The following is a 20,734-nucleotide window of genomic DNA, read 5'->3' as shown; positions in this document are numbered from 1 at the left end:
CGCCGCCTGTGCCTTTCAGAAGGGCCGGACTGCGCTGGCTTGCTGCTTCTCCTTCTCTTATGCTAAGAACTCCCCCTTTCTTCGTCTGCCCCTGTATTGAGCAAGGGCAAGATACTGTATATCGCTCTTCAGAAGAGAGGAGATTCAGCCGAAATCAAACACACGCTTAGCGGGGATCCCTTCACTCCTTTCATATCCCGAAACCTATATATGCACTCTCTGGCTCAAACCCTCCCCCCCCCCCCCCCGTCCCCCTAAAGTGGCTTCCGCTTCGCAACACGCTAGTACTGCCACATACTGCCCCCTTCCTTCCCCGTTCCCGACCATTCTTTATGCTGTTTTCATTGCATCTCACCGCGCTTGTTGTTTTGTGCTCCTTGGTTTTCCCTCAGGGAGTGAAAAATGGCGCAAATTAATTCCGGCGTCTCCCAGTCTTGCCCATGAAAAATGCAACCGCGCCTGGGGTCACGACAAGCGAAGACCGAATGGCCAGGCTTTATACAGGGCATCAAACCATCAGACGAGTGTCTCGTTATTGCTGCGTAGGGTAGCAGTAACCCGCGCGAAATTGTATGTGCGTGTGTGCGTGTGTCCAGCAGCGTCACAGGCGAAGCTCGCAAAGACGCTTTATGAGTGATACTGAGTTCAAGCCGGCACATCAATAATGCGCCAGATGTACGGCTCGACGTTCCCTCCCTAGCGCTTCGCGGCCTTTGCTGGACGGACGGAGCTCGGAGGGAGACGTATGGCGCTGCTAGACGTCCTGATTTATTTCCGCCACTGAGTGTGCCGAGTCAGGCAGCGGGCAGCCGGCGACATCTGCACAGGCGAGTTGTTAGTTGACGGGTTGACGGCTGAAGTTGGGTTCTGCTTTGGGTTCCCGGGTTTATCGCTGGGTGGTCTTTAGGCGACGAGGGGGGACGTGATTCGAATTGCTGGAATGCTGATGCTGCGTCCTTCAGGCTGAATTAAGAGGGGACCAAACTAGTGACGTGGTGGCCCATTTAATTTGATGCGCTTTGGTTGTTATCACGGAAAGAGCAGCGTCACAAAAAAATACTCCTGAAAACTTTCACAAGTACAGTCCTCACAAGCGGTTCTGGAAGGCGGAAAAATGTTTAGCTGCTTCCCCTTCTTGTCAAAACAACATTCGGCAGAAATGTTGTGTAGGCAGGGATGGCGTGAAGGTGGAGGGGGCAAGCAGTCAAGGGATCGGCTGCCATGACATTTGCTTCTTTCGGAGTATCGAATCTATTGCTCGAAGGAATACTGAGCAGACAAGGCGACGACGAAGAAGACGACCTCCGAATTTCGGATTTAGTCGGCGTCTGCAAACAGAACTACGGCGACGGCTGTCCAGTCTTCTTCTTTCGGGGGAATTTGTGTGTAGTGCAATCTAACTGTGAGAGTGTTCACCAGTGTCACCCTCGTTCGTAGCAGCGGGCGTAGTACGTTCTGTATTACCGCAAGTGAAACGTGAAACGTGATCGAACCGTTCTGGCAGTCTTGAAGCCCTGTGTAGGAAAAGAGGACTATCGCAGAGTTTCCGCCTTGACCGTTAAGTAATCCTCTCCTTGGATCACGCGTGTAGTTGTGCAAGTGATATACAAAGTAAGACGCCTCTAAACCTCGAAGCAGAAGTAGTTTCATTAATTCGTCTTCTCAGAGATCTTAATACGGCTGCAACCTCCGCCAAACTTCGTTAAACTTAATACTCACTGCCTAATTTTATACAAATTTCACGTAAACAATTTGTGAAACATTTATATCAGAACAAGCTTTTCACAGAATAATGCAGGAGGTCATACCTCTCACAGATGAAAGAGACATTGCTGCACAATTCAGCCATTATTTCCTGAGTGCCTTCACCAATTTTCCCCCGAGCCACACTGAAGTGTCATGCTAGGCACCCATTGGTATGTCAAGATTTGGTAATGATTAGATTCCTCTAAACATTAAAATTCAGCCGTCTCTTCCTCTTGATAAAATTCTTAGTGCTTTCTTGCTTAGATAATTTCTTCAGGTTTCTTGTTATAATAGTCCTTACATATATTTAACCGGCTGTCATTCCGTAAGAGCAGGAAATCACACGCTTTGCTCCTCTTTTTCGAATAGTCGATGCCTCATTGATATCGAATTATCCTCCGATATCTCTCACTTTATCCTGTTGCAAGCTGCAGGAATACATCATCGCCATGTATATCACCGCTTTTCGAATTAAAAACAAAATTGTGGGGAAAAAATATGATATTACGGCCATTATATGGTCATATAAAGAACAATAAGCGCAGCCAAGTTTCACCCCGCGCAAGTAAAGAACCACGTGCCAGCTGCTTTTGTAGCTTCTATTTTAGCTCCCGCGTACAAAACTAAACCTTTAAAAGAACCGCCAATTGAATGTTATTTCCCTTCTTCCGTGCAGGTCTCACAATGTGCGACTGCGGTCCTGGCCAGTTCGCGTGCACCAGCTTCGCCGAGGAGGGAACAAACTGCAGCTGCATCCCTGCTCGGTGGCACTGCGACTCGGACGACGACTGTGGCAATGGCAGCGACGAGCTCGGATGCGGTAAGAGAGAGAGGAAATAACTGCAAACAAACTGTTGCCTGTTCGGGGTTGGCCTTTTGTTATTCATGTCATTAACAATGGAGACCACTTAAGAAGTAATATGCACCCTGAGATGTCTGTGAAGAGTTTTATCATCGTAACCATTTATGGAAAGGCTGTGAGTACAAAAAAATTGCCATATCTAAACGAAAGCGTTACAGTTGAATTGAAATCCAAACCACCCCAAGCAGCCATCGAGGGTGCCCTGTATACTGCCACGTCACTGCGTCGTTTCGTGAAAGCTTTGCTGTTCTGACTCATCATCACCATCATTTTTTTCACAATTCAAGGCTCTTATTGTGTTATACAAAGAGGAGAGGGGGGGGTGTAAATAACAAAATAGATACGATGTAAAGAAAGTACTGCGATGCTCATTCATTACGACATAATGTACAACAATAGTACATTGAGAAGTGATGCAGTCCAGTACAGCGTAAACTGATACGATACAATGCTATTCAATACTGATTGGCAAAACGTTATAGGAGCGCAGGAACAACAGCAAAAATAAAATTCGTTACTACTCAGATAACGGGGTTAGCAAAAACAGATTTTCAATAGTATTCATTCGCTGCAACGATCGTTTAATTCCCCTCTCGAATTAATAGGGTCGCCTTCGTTTAAAGTGTAGCGTGGTAGTTGGTTCAAATATTCTCTATTGCAGTTGGCAGATAAGATTTGTTGTAGGTTGTTACTGATCCCTGCAAACGCTGACTGCTGAGGGAATTAAACAGATGAGGCGATGTTCTGAAGGGAGCAAAAAACTGTGTCATGGAGGTCTGAAGATTGTAATACAATTTATGAAAGAAGCAGAGTCGCAGAATCTTTCGTCGGTGCTCTTGTGGTTGGAGGATAAGCGAAGATTTAGTCCTAATGATAACATTTTGTCATAACAGGAGCGGATGTAACGGGCTACGTTTTGCTGAACTACATCAAGTGGGTAAACAAGTAGCATTTATTGGGGTTCAAAATAGCGCCAGTTACACATTTCAGTTAGTACGGGTGAGTCTTTAAGATCCTAATTTTAGAACGCAAGAAGGGGGCCATGTATAGTGATCTTCTTATGAGGCCGAGTGATTTTAATGCACTCGCTGCCAGTTTCAAAATGTGTGCTGACCGGGCTAATATCCTCGATATACGTAGTGACTCCGAGGTACTGGCAAAATTGAATTCACGTTACTTTGTTTTTATGCAAGGAATAAGTGCAGTTGATGTAAGAATGTTTCCTTTTCGAGACGATTGCATGTACTACTGGCCCTTCAGAAGAGTAGCTGATTTGAGCACCACATTCAATTGTCGTAGAGTAAGTTTAGGTGCGATAACTGATTATTGTTAGTAACAATGCGGGGATAAAGGATACAGTAATGTGCAAAGACTCAGATAGCGCATAAAATAATCATTTCCGGAACTGTCACTGCCGCTGGCTACACTGCAGCCACGGGTTCTAGAGGGCAGATTTCGTAACCAAGCAGAGAAAACACCTACACCACGGTCCTGGAGCCTAGCTATCACTGCTCACTCTAAAGTCTCGTAAGAAAAACTTCTAATTTTGAGTGTGCAGAACTTCCTTCTCCTGCAAGCTCATAGCATTAGTAGGGAGAAAATGTTTATGGATGATGCAGCCATATCAGTGTCATGGTCAACTGTGACAAGTGCCCGTTCGTGTTACGATCCGGGTGATGTCACCGCCTAAACTAACATGTGGTTGGTGATTGTTTGCAATGTTCTTGCTTAAAAAAGCCCTTATTTTTCCTCTAACCACAAAAACATGCAAAGATGAGATCTACCGCTTACTGAAATTTTCGAATTGTAATTCTAGCGTATGATGTAATCTGTCGGCACGCCGGTACTACGTTACGACAGGTTCAGCTAAGTGTCAGGAAAAATGACGAAGTGCAAATCGCATTACACCTACCATGCGTAGTTTAATCACTATTCTGCATTGTTCTGAGCTTTGCACAAAGGCAGAGTTACGTCCTAAGAAGTCTCTTTCCATCGTTTGTCGGCGCGGAACCCACCTGGGCGCGATTTGTATCGTTCGATGTTGTGATACGCTAACCACGGACGAGGACAAGCTCGACTGGTGAACATGTCTACAGCTGTTAACAGCCGACACCCGCATGCATATTCTTCAAAGAGTAACAGAGCGAGGTTTGTAGATATAACCCGTAGTTACGCAAGGGGACAAATGTGCTAATGCTCGCTCGAATGACAAGCAGCAGTGTATTGCCCCGGACGCAGTCGCTGGTAGCGCGGTAGCAACTCTAGGAAACTCTCGAAACGTGAGCCATTTCATCGTGCTTGGTTCTGCTCTTGAGCTGCTGAGCTCTTTATTAGCCGGCTTTCCTGCATGCCTGCCACGTTTAAGCACGTGTAGCTCACGCCGGCGGCGCCCCGTGAGAGTACCAAACCAGACAGCAGAGAGCAAAGACGCGTCGCTAAATCTGTGCAAATTTTACTGCCCTGTGGTCTCAAGCTCTCATGCAGGTTGCGTAACGAAAGAAATACAGCACTCTCAGTGGTCTTTTTCTCCCAACTTGCGCGAAATGTTTGCATACGGGCGCTTCCACGAACTTCGCTGCCCGGTGCACATTGTGCAGCCAGACAGAAAATTACTGATGCGGACCGATGAGCAGATACAAGACATCCTGTCTCCGGCGGTACTTTGGCGGCTTCTTTTGAGTATATTTCAGCGTGCTCATAAGACATAAAATGCAAAAGCTTTTCAGTGGGCTCAATATGGAGCCCGCCGTTGCGCGAGCCCCAAGAGGAACACCCGGTGTCTACGAGCCAAACCTTAATCCTATTCCCTTGAGCATTTGATTTCGCTAGTGCGACCAAAGCTTTAGCCAGCGTTGAAGCTTCACTTGATATTGTCAGAGCAGCAGCGTCGATTGGTTCATTCGGCTCATATAAATTGGTTCAGGGCACAGGATTACAAAGCCTCTCTGCTGTGCGCTCAAGCAGTGGCACTTTACCGAAATATAAGCCTTCCCATCAAACCCCTGGGACAGGCTTTGGACAAAACTGTCTCATAAGCCCTCCGCTTTCGAACAAATGTTTTTGCTTTTTTTTCGGAGCCGTTGTTAACTTCCGTTCGTTATTTGGTAGCTCGCTAGGTACAGCAGGTGATAGCCAGGGAAAGTGTTCAACCCCCCCCCCCCCCCTCGGCCTCGAATTCCCAGCGCCATTGAGAACGAGAATATAGCGAGGAGTATTGCCATTAACCGGAGCCGATAGCTAAGGCGGATAAAGTGCTACCGGCGTTCGATGGGCAATAACTATATTCTCACTTAGGCAATTCGCATAGTGCTCGCCATTATATAGACGATAGCTGTGAGATGTACGCTGATTGGCGCAACCAATCGCATTTTTTCACCAAGAGGATAGCAGAGACGATACCCAGCCACGGAGCAACGCTGTGTCTGCTAAGCCTTGCGAACTCAAAACTTGATTTCTTATCCCTGTTCAGCACACGATTGTGTAAATAACTTGGCAATGTCCACACCGCGGTGGGTATTTGCATTTCTGCAATGGACGCCAAAGGCCGTACTTCGTAGAAGAACTGCAGATAGGGGTATTTGGTGTAGATTCATAATGATGGTTCAACAGCGCACACAAAGACCAAGAAGAATACAAGACACACACACCAGCGCTGTTGTGTGTGTGTGTGTGTGTGTGTGTGTGTGTGTGTGTGTGTGTGTGTGTGTGTGTGTGTGTGTGTGTGTGTGTGCGTGTGTGTGTGTGTGTGTGTGTGTGTGCGTGTGTGTGTGTGTGTGTGTGCTGCGTGTGTGCGTGTGTGCGTGTGTGTGTGTGTGTGTGTGTGTGTGTGTGTGTGTGTGTGTGTGTGTGTGTGTGTGTGTGTGTGTGTGTGTGTGTGTGTGTGTGTGTGTGTGTGTGTGTGTGTGTGTGTGTGTGTGTGTGTGTGTGTGTGTGTTTTGTCTCCTTGGTCTCTGTGTGTGTGCGCGGTTGAACCATCATTATGAAGCCGTACTTCGGCTACTGTACCGGGCGACAGACGTATGTGTTAGCGTTGCCTTCAGTGATCCCACTTACCCCAAGAACGCCCACTGCCAAACCCACCTTGTTCATGTGACCGCGGATTGCGCGATCTCTACTCTCCCCAGCCAGCATCTGGACCTTGAGATCGAAGGCCACCCGGACAATATTCACATGTTTCAAAGGGTGAATGAACGTGGGATGTTTTAGTCGATGGGATGCGATTAAAGCGACTCGGACACATCTTTACATAATGTAGTCCTTCTGAAGGGAAACTGAAAAACAAGTAATGTTGGCCAACATCCATACAGTACCTCTCACTAATCGCAAAGAGACTACTCTAATTGAAAACAGAGCTTTAAGAAGCTAGACAAGTTCAAAGACTAAATACAGGTGTCGCCCGCACCAATGTATTTCTCAATTTCTCAAGTAAAGCGTGTGCGTCGACATCGATTTTTCGGCACGGATCCCGGAGGCTGTGCTAGACCGCAATTCACTTCGAAACGGTGGAAGCCCGTCTTTTTCGGTAAGGACTTCGCAAGTTTCAATCCGCCGGCGGGAAAATTTTAAAATTGAACTTTCTCAGCTATAAATTTGATGCCGAACAAACGTCAGCATACCCTAAAAAAGTTATAGAATCAATTTTACCATCGCCTATAACTTCGTGAGGTTTTTCTCAATGCCGCTTTCAAGGCTAATTTTTTCTCTCGCGCGTTTTCATTACACAGTTGAAAGAGAAAGTGTGTCAGCAGCGCTGGCTTTCGGGAGAACACCGTCACAATTACTCCGCCAATCTAGGCTCAGAAAATAGCACGCAAGCCATTCACTTTGCTGCAATATAGTGTTGAAAGACCGCGCGGCCATCACCCTGCTCACCATGAAGTTCTCGCAAGAGCGCCCTCTGCTAAGGCTTCACGTCGCTTGTGAGGTCCGTATATTGAGTCGGTTTAACTGCGGGATAAGTCTCGGCTTTCCACGATGCTGGCGAAAAACTCTGGGAGGGGTGTGTGCTCGCTAATAAAAATGATAAAAGGTGAACAGAACAGTGATGGAGAAGCTCTGCTCACAGATTTTACAAGAAAACCAGAGCAAAAAGGCGATCCCTTGAGCGAATCTCCGCACACCGCAGTCATCAGGTAAGCCCTGCATGGCTGGGCCGTTTTCTGAGCAACCGTCGTCTTCGTGGCAGCTATTTAAGCGGGCAGTGATTTGTGAGTCGTAAAGCAGTTTCTTACCGACTACAGCCAAATCCCTCGCGTGGTCTCTCGCCGGCGAGTTGGCTATAACGCGGCCTATACGCGGCACCAGTCGTTGCCATGGCGGCCCGCCCTGCTCCCTTGCACCCTCCCTACTTCGCCCAACTTGCTGCGCCAGTTGCCTAGGCCTCACGCAGCGCAACACGGTCCCTTCTCCCAAGATGCATTACGTTGGCCGCACGCACCGACAGGCGCACCGAGATAAGCCGCGAAAAGTAAACGCGAAATGGCGGCGCCTCAGCGCAGCGCACGTTGGATCTATGTATACGAGCACTGCTAGAATTCTTTTACGCCGTGCAACATCTAGTGATAAATCAGTGACACGGGAAGGGCCACCGCGTAAGATATTCTTTGCACTAGCTGGTTATGCAGGTGGCGTAAACAAAGCTGTCCACAGGCAAACTGTGACTGGTAAGCAAAAGTGCGGATAACTCAGGAAAGCATTTTGGGTCGTCAAGGCGGGAGCTCTAACAGCTGATCCGTGCCACACTTCTTAGCAACGCTGTAATGTGAACGTGAGCCATAAGTAAAAGAACGACATGCCCTGATGACATTCTCTATACCAGGAAACAGGAGCACTGCCGAAAATAACTTTTCTCAAAGTGTAAGTACTTCTAGTGCTCTGTGCAGAGACTGCGGTAGCAAGAAAATTACAGTAAAGGTCACCCATATGAAAATATCAGAGGGACTCTATCAACATTAAGCGACAAGCAAAGTACAGAAAAAAACTTCTACTTTGAGGATCAGCTTTGCAATAAAAAAACGCAAAAATGCAGACGCCAAGCAAAGAATTAAAAGGAACCTTTTTATTATTTGCATGGAAATTAAAGGACTTGTTCGTGTCTGAACCGGCACCGGCTATTCCATTTCACATATTTGAATATTCACCGCTACTGAACACAAAAAACTAAAGAAAAAACAACAAAATTATAACAAACCCAATGCACAAAAACGTCAGCACAGACACACTTCCGCAATGACAATGATCCGACAGCATAATCACAATAGAAGCTGTGTAATAAACACAATAAATGAATATTACACAATAGGCACCCATGTAAGTGCGTACTAACAAGAAAGCACATAGGAAAGCTGCAATAAGCAACATTCTAAGAACAGGAACTAAGCAAGGATATATGAGCATGAATGTACACACATGGAGAAGAAAGTGAAAAACTGGTTGCCAGGCAACAATAGCACTCATGAACTGGTAGCGCGAAAACAGGAAGCTGAACACTGAAAACAGAGAGAAACATGTCGAAATTCAATTGAAGTGACGTCTAATAATTTCCAATGAAGCATTTGTCCTCGAGGAATGATTTCAGAGCCGTTATGGCTGATTTTTTTGGGAACGCGTCGGTCATGGACCTATATGCTTCTGAAGACTGAAATGTTGCATCAAGGGCTGTCAGTTTCTGCTTCAGTCGTGACCTTTAATTTTCACGCTCTGGGTACTCCATTAGCAGGTCAGCTGCATTCTTGTCTTCAGATATACACACATTGTGGGCTGTCCTGACGACCAATTCTAGGTAGGTGGTTTGTGTAGGCTGTTTTCTATTGCAAGCGCTGATTGTTAGTTTTCAAACTTCTGTTCAGAGGTGATGGAATTGTAGACCGGCACGGTTGGTCTAATAAATGTAGGTGGCAACTTTTATAATTTGGTCGAACCCGCATCTTTTTGCTCATAACAATACGGACAGACTTCAAAATGCTGCGCAATTGCCATCTGGTGAACGAAAAACCAGAAGTCGTATTGGTGTGTTCTTTCTTAGCCGTTGTGTACACCTCGGTGTTTCCGGGAAAAAGGAAAAGACAGGGTGTTCCTTAGAAGACTGCAGTACGCTGCTTTCTTCGTAGCCTTGAATATTGTTTGTTTTGTACACCAACACAACATGCCAATGTACTGAAATGGCACGATCGAGGGAATTCAGTGCGGGCTGTGAGTAGCTAAAGATCGCCCAAACACGCGGATCTCGTACAAGTGCTATGAATTGCTTGAGCAAATAAATAGCGTAAATCTCAGCAGTCACTGATGCCATTGTTTCGGTCAATTTAAATAGTCATCGTTCATTAAGTTCTGGAATAAAAAATGCAAATGCAAAAAAAATTGATTACAACCATCAGTACAGGCATCAGCATCACTTTAACCGGGGCAACACATGTAATACATCTGTTAAAGCGGTAACTGATAAGGAGCAAACACCATCCTTTCATGCTTTCTAATTATTCCTTTAACAGACATCTCTGTCGTATGGGTGAATAGGAGATGTGGAGGATGCGCTATATCTCCTTTCCGAAATTCACAACTTGGAAGAAGTTAGCGGTGGTCTTGAAACATTTCATCTGCGTGGCCAACAGAAAGTCACCGTAGCGCAGAAACTAACGGGTGCCTTTCACGGTGCGCCTTCAGATGGGAAATGCGACGGCAAGACTCGGTTCGCAACACTTCAAAAGGATGCTACCGTGCCTCTGCAATTACCAGAGAACTAGAATTCACCTGATTAACACCTAAACAGACAAGGAAGCCCCTAGATGTTAGCTTCTGCAGGCGCTTCTCCGAGGTTCGCAGGAGTGCGTCTAGTATTGGCTCGGAATGCGCATTTTTATATATGAGTACATTGAGCACCGATAGCGCCGAACTGCCTCAAGATGTACCTGCTAGCATGCGAAGTAAACTGGTCTAGTCAGGAACAATTAGTTGTTTTTTTCTTGGTAGCCTTCCGCGTTTTTCTATCGCAGTATGATTACCCGCAAGCAGGAGCATTTCACTGCTTTTTATTACCTCATGGATGGTAATAATAGTGCAAAATAACACAGTGCTGCAGGCTTTAGCATTCCGGGCAGTTAGGAAGTTTTATTTTTTGAAACAGCATGTGGTGTTGCTTGTACCAGTGTAAAAAGTGTTTTTTTTTTTTTGCCTATTTATCATAAAGGATTTTAGGAAGTGGTAGCACGATGTGTGTGTTTCTTCTTTGCAGCACCTGGCAAGGAAACTGTAAATTCCTTTCCAGTTAGAGTTTCTTTTGCTGTGGGCTTGAGTAAAGCATAAAATGTTGGTCCCACTTCTGACACCATGTAGACACGACGAGGCATGGTGCATCAATGACGCTTTATTCAAGAAGGCGAGCGGTTATATAGCCAAGGGGTTAGATAACAGAAGTGGGGGCGGCTTCTGTCCAGCTAGGCGCGTCTGCATGACTGCATTACGTCACAGATGGCGTCTTTGTTTTAACATTAAAATATAATTGTCGGCAACAAGACGAGCATTGCTCCAACTCCCGTCTTCACCCTTCCTATTTGTGCGACTGGTATATAGCGAAATGAAGGTGGGTTTTAAGTAAAGTGATCGCAACTAGACATGGTGGGAGCAAGGCGATCAGATACTTTGTGACTTCGTAGCCGTCTTCACGTGCTACCTGCTCTTTCTCATGCTGGAGTGGCGTTTCTCTTCATTGCATGTATCGCGAATGATACCAGTTTTGCACCGTTTTTAGCTGGGAGACAATATCATATTCACAAGCTTAGCACTACGAGCATTCAAGGGGGGTCCACTGACAGTTTTACATATCTGATTTAACTCAATCGAAAAGCAGACAAAGACACTGTGTTAAGTGCAGCTGTAATTAATGGAAAAGTTCACTTCCGCTATGCAACAGTGAGGGCTAGCGGCTGGCGCCCATGTCAGATCTTATTGCTCTCGTAGCATGATCTTCCATTATCATCTCTTTCGCGTCAGACACGGGCAGGCGATCATCGCCATCGGTTTTAGATGCTCATAACTTGAATCGATCACCCCCTGCAGTAGCTTCATCTTCCTCCCGCCGCATTATTTTTCTTTTCAAGGACCTAAATTCGTGCACAGAAGTGAGAAAAATTACCCGCTAGGGTTCTTGCGACCTTACTTCAGCACATGTACGTAGCCAATTTTGTCTTTCAAGTGCGCTGGATTTGTTCTTGATTTTGCTTTCTCCGTGCACATAATGGTTTCTACGTCAGCCGCTGCACGCCCTAAGTATCTCCACTACAAGCTGTTGCGGCAAATGAACATCCTCGCCCCGTACCCCTCGTTACACCCGATGACTATTTGATGCGTTCCGTTAGATTCTCCGCCGTCAAGAAAAAATGTCCGGCGTTGTCCGGCGCAGTGTTGTGCACACTTGCTCTCTCAACTACCACTTGGCCAGTAGAAAAAGCAACCCGCCATCAACTCACGGTTAGCAGGTAGAAAAGTACTTGCAGCGAATAGGAGGAAGAGACAGGAAGGTGGATGCCACGGGAAGAACCCGAAACTAGGTGACTAAGAACGACGCAGCAAAAATTTAAAATGTCTAAAACGGAATGTGCAATAATGAAAAAGTAGAAAAAGATAAATACCCATCTCCACTTGTAGTGAAAAGGAAGGAGAAACCGGTAGATGGATTTCACGGGAAGATCATAGGTGGTGCATGCCTGCCGTAAAAGTAGCAGCTTCTGACTGCGGCGGAATACGCAGCCTAACAGATGTTCCCACGGGAACAACCTAGCGTGTGTGTGTACTGTGGAAGATGGGGGTCAGCAAACGCCGCTCAGCTTGCACTGATTAATACCTTAGCTATTTAACAAGGAGAAGACCAAATGCTAACGCACTGTCATTGCATAATCATGACAAGCCCCCTCGTAATTGTTTTTTCCTAGCGATGCCTGGCAACGAATTACTGTTTCTTGAAAACATAAGAGCTATTAAGGCATATGGCACACTTGCACTCTATGCCGCATTAGAAGAGAGCTCAGGAGAGTGTCATATTGAAGTATGAATGTACAGGTTCAAATGAAGTTTACAATCGATACGTTACTTCTGCGTCTGAGATAACTAAGTGGCAATTACAACTCTGGGTTCAATTTGTATTCCCTGGGCGTCCGAATGAGTGAATAAACTTTATTGCCATAACTGTAATTAATGAGGCATACTGCAGCGGCGTGTACCCAGGTAGGGGGGTCCGAGCGCCACTGAACAAGAGCCTGTTTAAATTCTCTCCCACCAATTGTCCAGCCACATCGTTGTTTCTCTTGCGCGGGTGTCCGCTATCGGAGGATTTCAAGTGCAGCCGCGTGGTCTGCTGAAAACGGGCGACCTTCGCGGCCACTGCCTGTTTCAAAGCGGACTGCCGTTAAAGAGGTATTCAGTGTTGCGATCTAGCTGTGCGCATTGTCATTTGACCCCGCAGGAAGAAGCCGAGCCTAGGTTGCGCGTCGTTTAACCGGCTCTAGGCAACGAGGCACTCCTTTTAGCACAATAGCGTTGAAGGCCTTGTTAGGCTTTGTTAGGCCTTGTTGAAGGCCTTGTTAGGCCTTGTTGAAGGCCTTGTTAGGCCTTGTTAGGCCTTGTTGAAGGCCTTGTTAGGCCTGCGTTTTGAGCTAACGATCACGGGCATGGCTCTGGCAAGTGGTCCCCACATAGTAACCTAGGAGGCAGGTGGTCACCTTCGTCACGTGACCAAGCGGCGTCATCCCAACCTACTCACTCGATAGCGAACAAACTGCCCGTCGTGGCAGGTGGCAGGTAAATGAAGGATTAGTCGCTCGCGAAGAGCAACCTGAGCCGCACAAGGCCTCACGCTGGGAACGCGTGCAATCGCAGGCCAGTGGCACAGAGCTTAACCACTGCATCACTGCGCCAGGAAGGTTATGGGGACTTTTTAGAGATCTATGAATTTAAGCAGAGAATGACCTTCTGCATTTATGGGAATCAACCCATTGCGCCAACAGTCATACCCTTAAGGCGGAGCCTAAGTGTCTCCTCCATTTTATTCAATACCGATGTGTACCGAATGTTTTCCCTCCTCAACAGAAATTTCACTGCGAACTACTAGAGTTAGTTGCGAGAACAATGCAGCACCTTCCGCTTTGTATTCCGCGTTGTTTGCCGGTGCTGTCGGTTTCTTTTTGTTCAGAATGTTAAAAAAATTTCTAATCTCGGCTTGGAAAATTATTACAAAAATAATGAGAAAATCATGGCTGCCTTCGAAGCTGACCCATTGTGAATGCTCGCTTCAGTTAGACCTTGAAAACAAACACAAGCAACAGTGGAAGTTTTTCGAATTTATCCCAACTTATATCAGCTTGTCCTTTTTTCTGCCTCGGCTCGAAGAAGTAAACTCAGGCGGTTGAACAAGCGCCCTGCATTATCCCATCGGCAAACAATGTTTATTAAAGCTTTCTTCTCTTAGCCATTTTTCTTTTCCCATAGTACTGTCTGGTGCGTGACTATATTGGCTGGAACAAGTTCCCTATCACTCGTGCGAACTGTGAAGAAGAAGTTCCTCGAGAAAAAACCCCTTTTGTTCAGAGAATGAGACGAAAGAAAACTGTGACAAGCCTCCTTCAAGTTCAGAATTCAGCTCGATGCACTACACATCTTCGCTGCTTGTGTCAGTAAATAATGATGCGTTTCGAGATTGCTTTCGTGAGGAAAAATCTGGAAGGAAGCTCATTCTCGATCCTCCCAGTGAATCTGCTTTCGAGTTCGCAGTTAAGACAGTTTGTTTCTTGTCCTTACAGCTCCTTCGTGTGCCGCCTTCCAGACAAACTCCTTCATGTAGCTTCCGTAAGCGCCTTAACTCAGTTCTGATCTCTATTGTAATCCACCCTCGCGTTTGAAATTTGCGTTCTTCTTTCCCCTGCCGTTTCTCGCAAAAAAAAAAAAAAGTTTTATTGCTTAAAACGTGTCTGGGGTATAAAAGGGGAGTTCCTTCCTGTTTCGCTTCTTTTTGATCGCTTCGGTAACTGCGCAAACACGCTAAGGTTATCGCTTGATGCCTCATTTGGGTACACAAGCGCTTCTTCTAGAAACAGCGAGAAGCATGAATAGCGCTTCCGGCGCTTCTGACGGCAGACAGGTTTTTGAAAATGATGTGATCACATCTAGCATACTGGCAATCGTGCATTTCAATCAGAAAACATTTACTGCTCGTTAGCCTCTTCCGAGAACCGAGGAAAAGGTGCTTAACTAAGAGCTCGTAGTTTTATGCAATCTGCAAGAAAGTTTTAATGAGTGACAACGGCAAAACGCTTCTTCAGAAGTCGTTGCAATTTGATCGCCATCTGGGCGAGTGTTAAGACGAACTAGGTTTAGAAACGAGATCAAGTTACGCGTGCGCTTATTACGGTGTTTTTGCTCATTCGGACGCGCATCATCTTTTCTGCATAACCATGAAAAAGGGCTGTCTTTGGAAACTCAGTAAGAAGAACTCTGTTCGGTTTAGTTTGGTTTACGCGGCTTACCATCAGGGATGCCGTAGTGGAGGACTCCAGAAATTTCGACCACCTGGGGTTCCTTAACGTGCAATTACATCGCACAGTACACCGGCCTCTAGAATTTCGCCCCCCAAAAAATGGTACCTCCGCGGCCGGGATCGAACGCGCGTATGTCCGGTCAGCATCCGAGCACCATAACCACTGGGCCACCGCGGCGGCACAAGAACACGGTGCTATTATGTTACGACTTATCAAGTCTTTACTGTGAAGAAGAACCATAATTTTGTTCCACAACACTTTTCATCCTGATGAATGATCCCTAAAACCGACTTTTAACGGCGATGCAAAACCTAAGTAAACTCGATACCCGGTTGCGAGCTAATTGTTCCGCTTAATATTGCTTGTGTTTCTTTGTGTGAATGGCGCGTGAGTGTATCTTGTTAAGGTGCGTCAATGAAAGCATCGTAGAAGTATAGTACGCCTTAATTGTGAGCCGCAAAGTTTTCCGCGTGTGACGGCTTTACTGGAGAAATTATGACCAATGCGGGCTTTTATGAAATTTAAATGAAGAATAACCGCCCCACAAAACAATATTCCAGCACATCGCCGGAGGCAGCTGTTAATACTGAATTAGATAGGCGCGTCCCTCATGGCCTGAGTCGCTTTGGGACGTTAAACCCCATTAACCAAACCTGAATTAGATAGGCTATTTGCGCACAATGACAACGCCGTGACCACATGTCCGCTGATGTCTGAACAGAAGAAGCTCTGTTTGTTTTATTTGAAAAGACGATATATTGAGCTCCTGTGTTATGTAAACGGAGCTTTTCTGCCACAAGTATACGAAATGGGGGATCTCGATGCTATTTAAACTGCTCTTTGAGTTTTGCAAAGCAACCACAATAATTTTAGTTCTTTGTGAGCCCTTGAGTTGTGTGCAAGATTTCTTAGGAAACCAATCGCGCACGCATTTTCCACAGGCAGAACACCTCTCTCTTTCCGGAGATTAATATATGTCTCTGTTGTATGGTATGGAAAGCATCCATGCAGCCGCGTACATACATAAATGAAGAGTTTATCTCTACCAGTCGACAGCCGCTAACTGTAAAAACGTCAAAACTAAAGGCTGCTCACGACTTCATCGCGTTTGCATGAGTGAGCTTTCTTTCTTGCATAAAGTCTTTCAAGCACAGTAACTTACACCTCTTTTTTTACTCTTCGTGGATCTCTTGGATTCACGATGCCAGTAGGGATCTTTCATCTACCCGATTCGTTTATCAAGGATTATCCTGTACACATCGGCGCAATTTTTGTTAGTTGCAAATACAACTTACGGCCGCCGCGGTGGCTCAGTGGTTATGGTGCTCGGCTGCTGACCCAAAAGACGTGGGTTCGAACCCGACCACGGTGGCTGAACTTCTTGGGAGGAGAAATTCTAGAGGCCCGTGTACTGTGCGATGTTAGTGCACGTTAAAGAACCCCAGGTGGTCGAAATTTCCGGAGCCCTTCACTACGGCGTCTCTCACAGCCTGAGTCGCTTTGGGACGTTAAACTCCATAAACCAAACCAACCAACCAAATATAACTTAGTTCCTTTCACATCTTGTGGCCCTGGCTTCGCAGTGTTTAAAAACTTATTAGACTAACTCCTCATTTCTAGAATCTATTGTTTCCACCCACACGATTTCTTCTTTTTCGTGCTAGAGCTCTTGTTGCACAAATTGCGCTTTTATGCTCCGGGTTTTCTGTTTTTTTTTCCTTAACATGACTTCACCTCACGTTCTTCTAGTCCGGCCTGCAAGTTAAGCGCTCTTATCTCTATTGCTCAAGTGAACATTGCTTCATTCATTCTCGATATAACGCCTTTTATTTCCAAACACGTGTACATGTTCCTGCTTGCTTTCTTGTCCATCATATTGATTAACTCATTATATCTGCAGCACCAGGAAGGCATAAACGCACATTTTACAGCTGAAAGAGAAACGCAGAAACAACAGCCGTGCTGAACACCTCCTACAAGAGCGGCAATCAGGGTGAAAGCGTTATATTTCTATAAAAGAAAGCCTCTTTGGAAATCGGGTGCAGTGATGATCTCATTAGGCAACATAATCCATTCAGAATTTGGTTTCCCGAAAAATGAATATTGTTATAAACTATTGCGCCACCACCAATGTATACTTTTTTAGTAATCTCTTCTCTGTGGCATCTGTAATGAGGCTGAGGCTCTCTGTGAAGCACTGTTTTTATCCGGCGTTCAAGATGCGTGACCGCAGTAAGAGAATAGTGCAGAAAAAAGGGGAGTGAAAGAATTTAAAAAAGGAATAAAACAAAGCTCTCATTAACCTGGGCTGAATATGGGCTAAAAGATCATTCATGATGGTATTAGAGTTAGTGAAGAAGTGCAGAGCTGTGCTGTAGGGCAGAAAAAAAGTTCAGCGCACGACGCTTAGATATGAAGGAGGGCTACAAGAAGGTTTAAAGTTTGTATATTTGTCAAATAGCCTGCACACACCCATCCGAACAGATCAGCGCAGAGGCAACTGCTATGGGTAGGCCGAGGAACCTAAAGCACATTGTTAATGGAACTTGTGTAAGAGTATCAGTTCTATGCTCGTAACATACTCCCTCCTCTGCATCAATTGAACATTGCAAGAAAATGAGCGGCACAGTCTCAAGTGAGCACATTTGTCACAATATGAAAAGTTCGCTTGACATAAGCGGGTATCGGAAGCCGCTGCTGAACGCGGCGTTTAGTCGCAGAAGATCGTGGACAGATTCCTGGTTGCAAGAATGTTTGTACTGAAGTCTACAGTTTAGGTTTGGAGCAGTAGAAAAATTAGGGAGACAATCAGAGCAACTGATATGGCAAAGTACGATATCATGCTCTTTGTGGCTTCAGCATTTCTTCGTTAATGCGGCCCTGCTGCGGTAGTGGAAAACTTCCCCCCGTTCTGCTCCGCTCCATGCACGTCAGAATGCGCTTCATTGCACCTTTCTCGTACACTGCATTTGGAGATGAATGTAAGTTGATAAAGACGACGACGACTAAACAACAGCGCGGGAGAGTGGAAGTTTGTATCTGCTATGCACCCTGGCCAATCCCATACCACATGGGCATGCCAGAAAATAGACAAGCTACCCATAATTGAAAACCCGAGTGCGGAACAGTGGGAGAGGAAGCTATCCAGCGACATCCTGAAACTCCAAAAAGGACTTAAGGCGTGCACGCAGGGCAGCTACCCTCAGCGGAGCCCTGGACTAGGGGAACCGACCCTGATGATAAGATGGAAGACTCCATCTGAAGCCGCAAAAAAATATTGTAAAATAGAGCTAATATACGTTTTTCACCACCACCAATCCCCTGACGCGGGGTATGTGCCATTAAGCCTGAGGACATCAACATCATCAGTGAACATTTAACACATTGGGTGGTAGGCTGCGGCGAATCCTAATCTTCTCTGTTGCATAAGCTTGGACTCTGATTTCTCTACCGTATGTTTGCGTTTCCTCCATCAGCTCCGGAATAGTAGGTCCTATTCATCATCATCAGCAGCAGCATGACAACGCACTCTGCAGGTCAAAGGCCCCTCCCGTGTCTCTTCAATCAACCCTATCCTGTGCCAGCTGCAGCCACCGTATCCAGGCAAACATCTTAATCTCATTCGACCACCTATAAGAACCATCGGTTATCTTGCCTTCGTATTGCATGTCCTGCCCAAGCCCATTTTTTTCTCTACCTTTCGACTGGGACGTTATTAAACCGCGTTTGTTCTCTGAGCAACTCTGCCCTCCCGCCGTCTCTTAACGTTACCACTATTTTTTCATTTTCGTCCTTAACTTGAAAACTTTTCGTTAGCCTCCATATTTGTGCCCAATACTTGAGTGCCGGTAAGATACAGCTGCACAATACTTTTCTCTTGAGGGGTAATGGTAAACTGCCATTCATGATATGAGAGAACCTGCCAAATGCGCTCCACCCAATTCTTGTTTTTCTAGTTATTTAACACTCGCGACCCGGATCTGCGATCACTACCTGCCCTAAGTAGACATATTCCCTCACCACTTCGAGCACCTCGCTACCGATTATGAACTGCTGTTCCCTTCCGAGACTCTTGAACATTACTTCTGTTTCCTGCAATTAATTTTCACACCCACCGTTCTGCTCTGCCCGTCTAACTTAGTGATCATGTTTAGCAGTTCATCTCCTATCCGCCGCGGTGGCTCAGTTGTTATGCTGCTCGGCTGTTGACCCGAAAGACGCGGGTTCGATCCCGACCGTGGCGGTTGAATTTCTATGGAGGCAAAATTCTAGAGGCCCCTGTACTGCGCTATGTCAGTGCACATAAAGAATCCCAGGTGGTCGAAATTTCCGGAGCCATTCACTACAGTGTTTCTGATAGCCTGAGTCGCTTTTGGACGTTAAACCCCATAAACCAAACCAAACCAGTTCATCTCCTGGGTGACTTAGTAAGCAATGCCATCAGCAAATTTCAGATAAGTAAGGTATTCTCCATGAACTCTTATCCCCAGCTGTTCCCAATCCAAGCCACTTAAAACCTGCTTTAAAAAGGTGGTGAATAGGATTGGCGGGATTGTGTCTGCCTGCTTGTCTCCCTGTCTGACACCCTTCCTTATTGGAATTTTATTTCTGATTTTATGGAGGACTATGGTAGCTGCGCAGCCGTTATAGATATCCTCTAGTATTTTTACATATGGCTCTTCTATATCCTGACTTCGCCGTGCCTGCATTACTCCTGAGCTTTCGGCTGAGTCAAATGCTTTGTCCTAGTCTATGAAGTTTATACACAGGGTGTGTCACCTAATATTTCACACAATTTTAAAAAATAGTTTTTTTGAGTTACAAGACCGCCTTTCCGACGTAGCATTGTCAGCGATGTAGTACATCAAAATACAGCTAAGACGTGCTAACTAGCAGGCTGATTAACTGATACAGAGCAGTTAACTTTTTAATTATTACTGTTAGTATCATTTATAATTGAGAGCCATGTACCCGACTTTGACTAATATCCATATCAGTTTTTGGAATTTCGAAAACGCGGTTACCCTCGTCGCTGTAGCCCAACAAATTCTGGCTACATCGCGCTAAATTACTAGAGAGTTCGAAAAGCTTGCAGGCAAAGCAGCCTCTCGAAGGCGTGTAACTCGTCGAAATAGCCGACCGAAATTTGTTTGGCCACACCGCCGAGAGTAACCGCGTTTGAAATTATTAAAAACTCATATGCATATTGCTTGCGGTGGGTTACACGCCTGCGGATAACTTAAGAGTCTTACAGTAACAATTAAAAAGTTAACAATTCAATATTAGCGGCGCGGCCTGATTGTTAGGACTTCTTTGCTGTATTTTGATACACTGCACAGCTGACAATTCTGAGCGGGAAAAAGCCCTTTTCTAACTCAAAAACCCTATTTTTTTTAAACTGCAGAAAGTCTTAGGCGAAACACCTTGTATAGGGTATTTTGTCTGGGCTAGTTGGGGCATAGCTAATTGACGGAAACCATTGCGCGAAAAGAAAGAAGAAACGAAGGAGGACACAAGACAGGTTTCGCACTATGGTTTCCGTCAATTAGCTACATATAGGGGTCGGTTATACTCTATGCATTTCTCTATCACGTGATTGTCA

The 20,734-nt window shown here is 45.8% G+C and overlaps 1 protein-coding gene across 1 annotated transcript in view; it reads left to right on the top strand.

The window, feature by feature from the left end:
• Positions 1 to 20,734, top strand: part of LOC149371075 (low-density lipoprotein receptor-related protein 4-like) — a 322,806-nt gene that overhangs the window by 169,246 nt on the left and 132,826 nt on the right. The window contains exon 2 of the mRNA XM_089564550.1: positions 2,423 to 2,566. Coding sequence (XP_089420676.1) covers positions 2,423 to 2,566 — 144 coding nt within the window. The remainder of the gene's footprint in view (positions 1 to 2,422; positions 2,567 to 20,734) is intronic.

The sequence above is a fragment of the Amblyomma mixtum genome, chromosome 1, assembly GCF_055824585.1.
Source record: "Amblyomma mixtum isolate Tamu chromosome 1, ASM5582458v1, whole genome shotgun sequence".
NCBI lineage: Eukaryota > Metazoa > Arthropoda > Arachnida > Ixodida > Ixodidae > Amblyomma > Amblyomma mixtum.
This window is presented reverse-complemented; position numbering and strand designations above follow the sequence as displayed.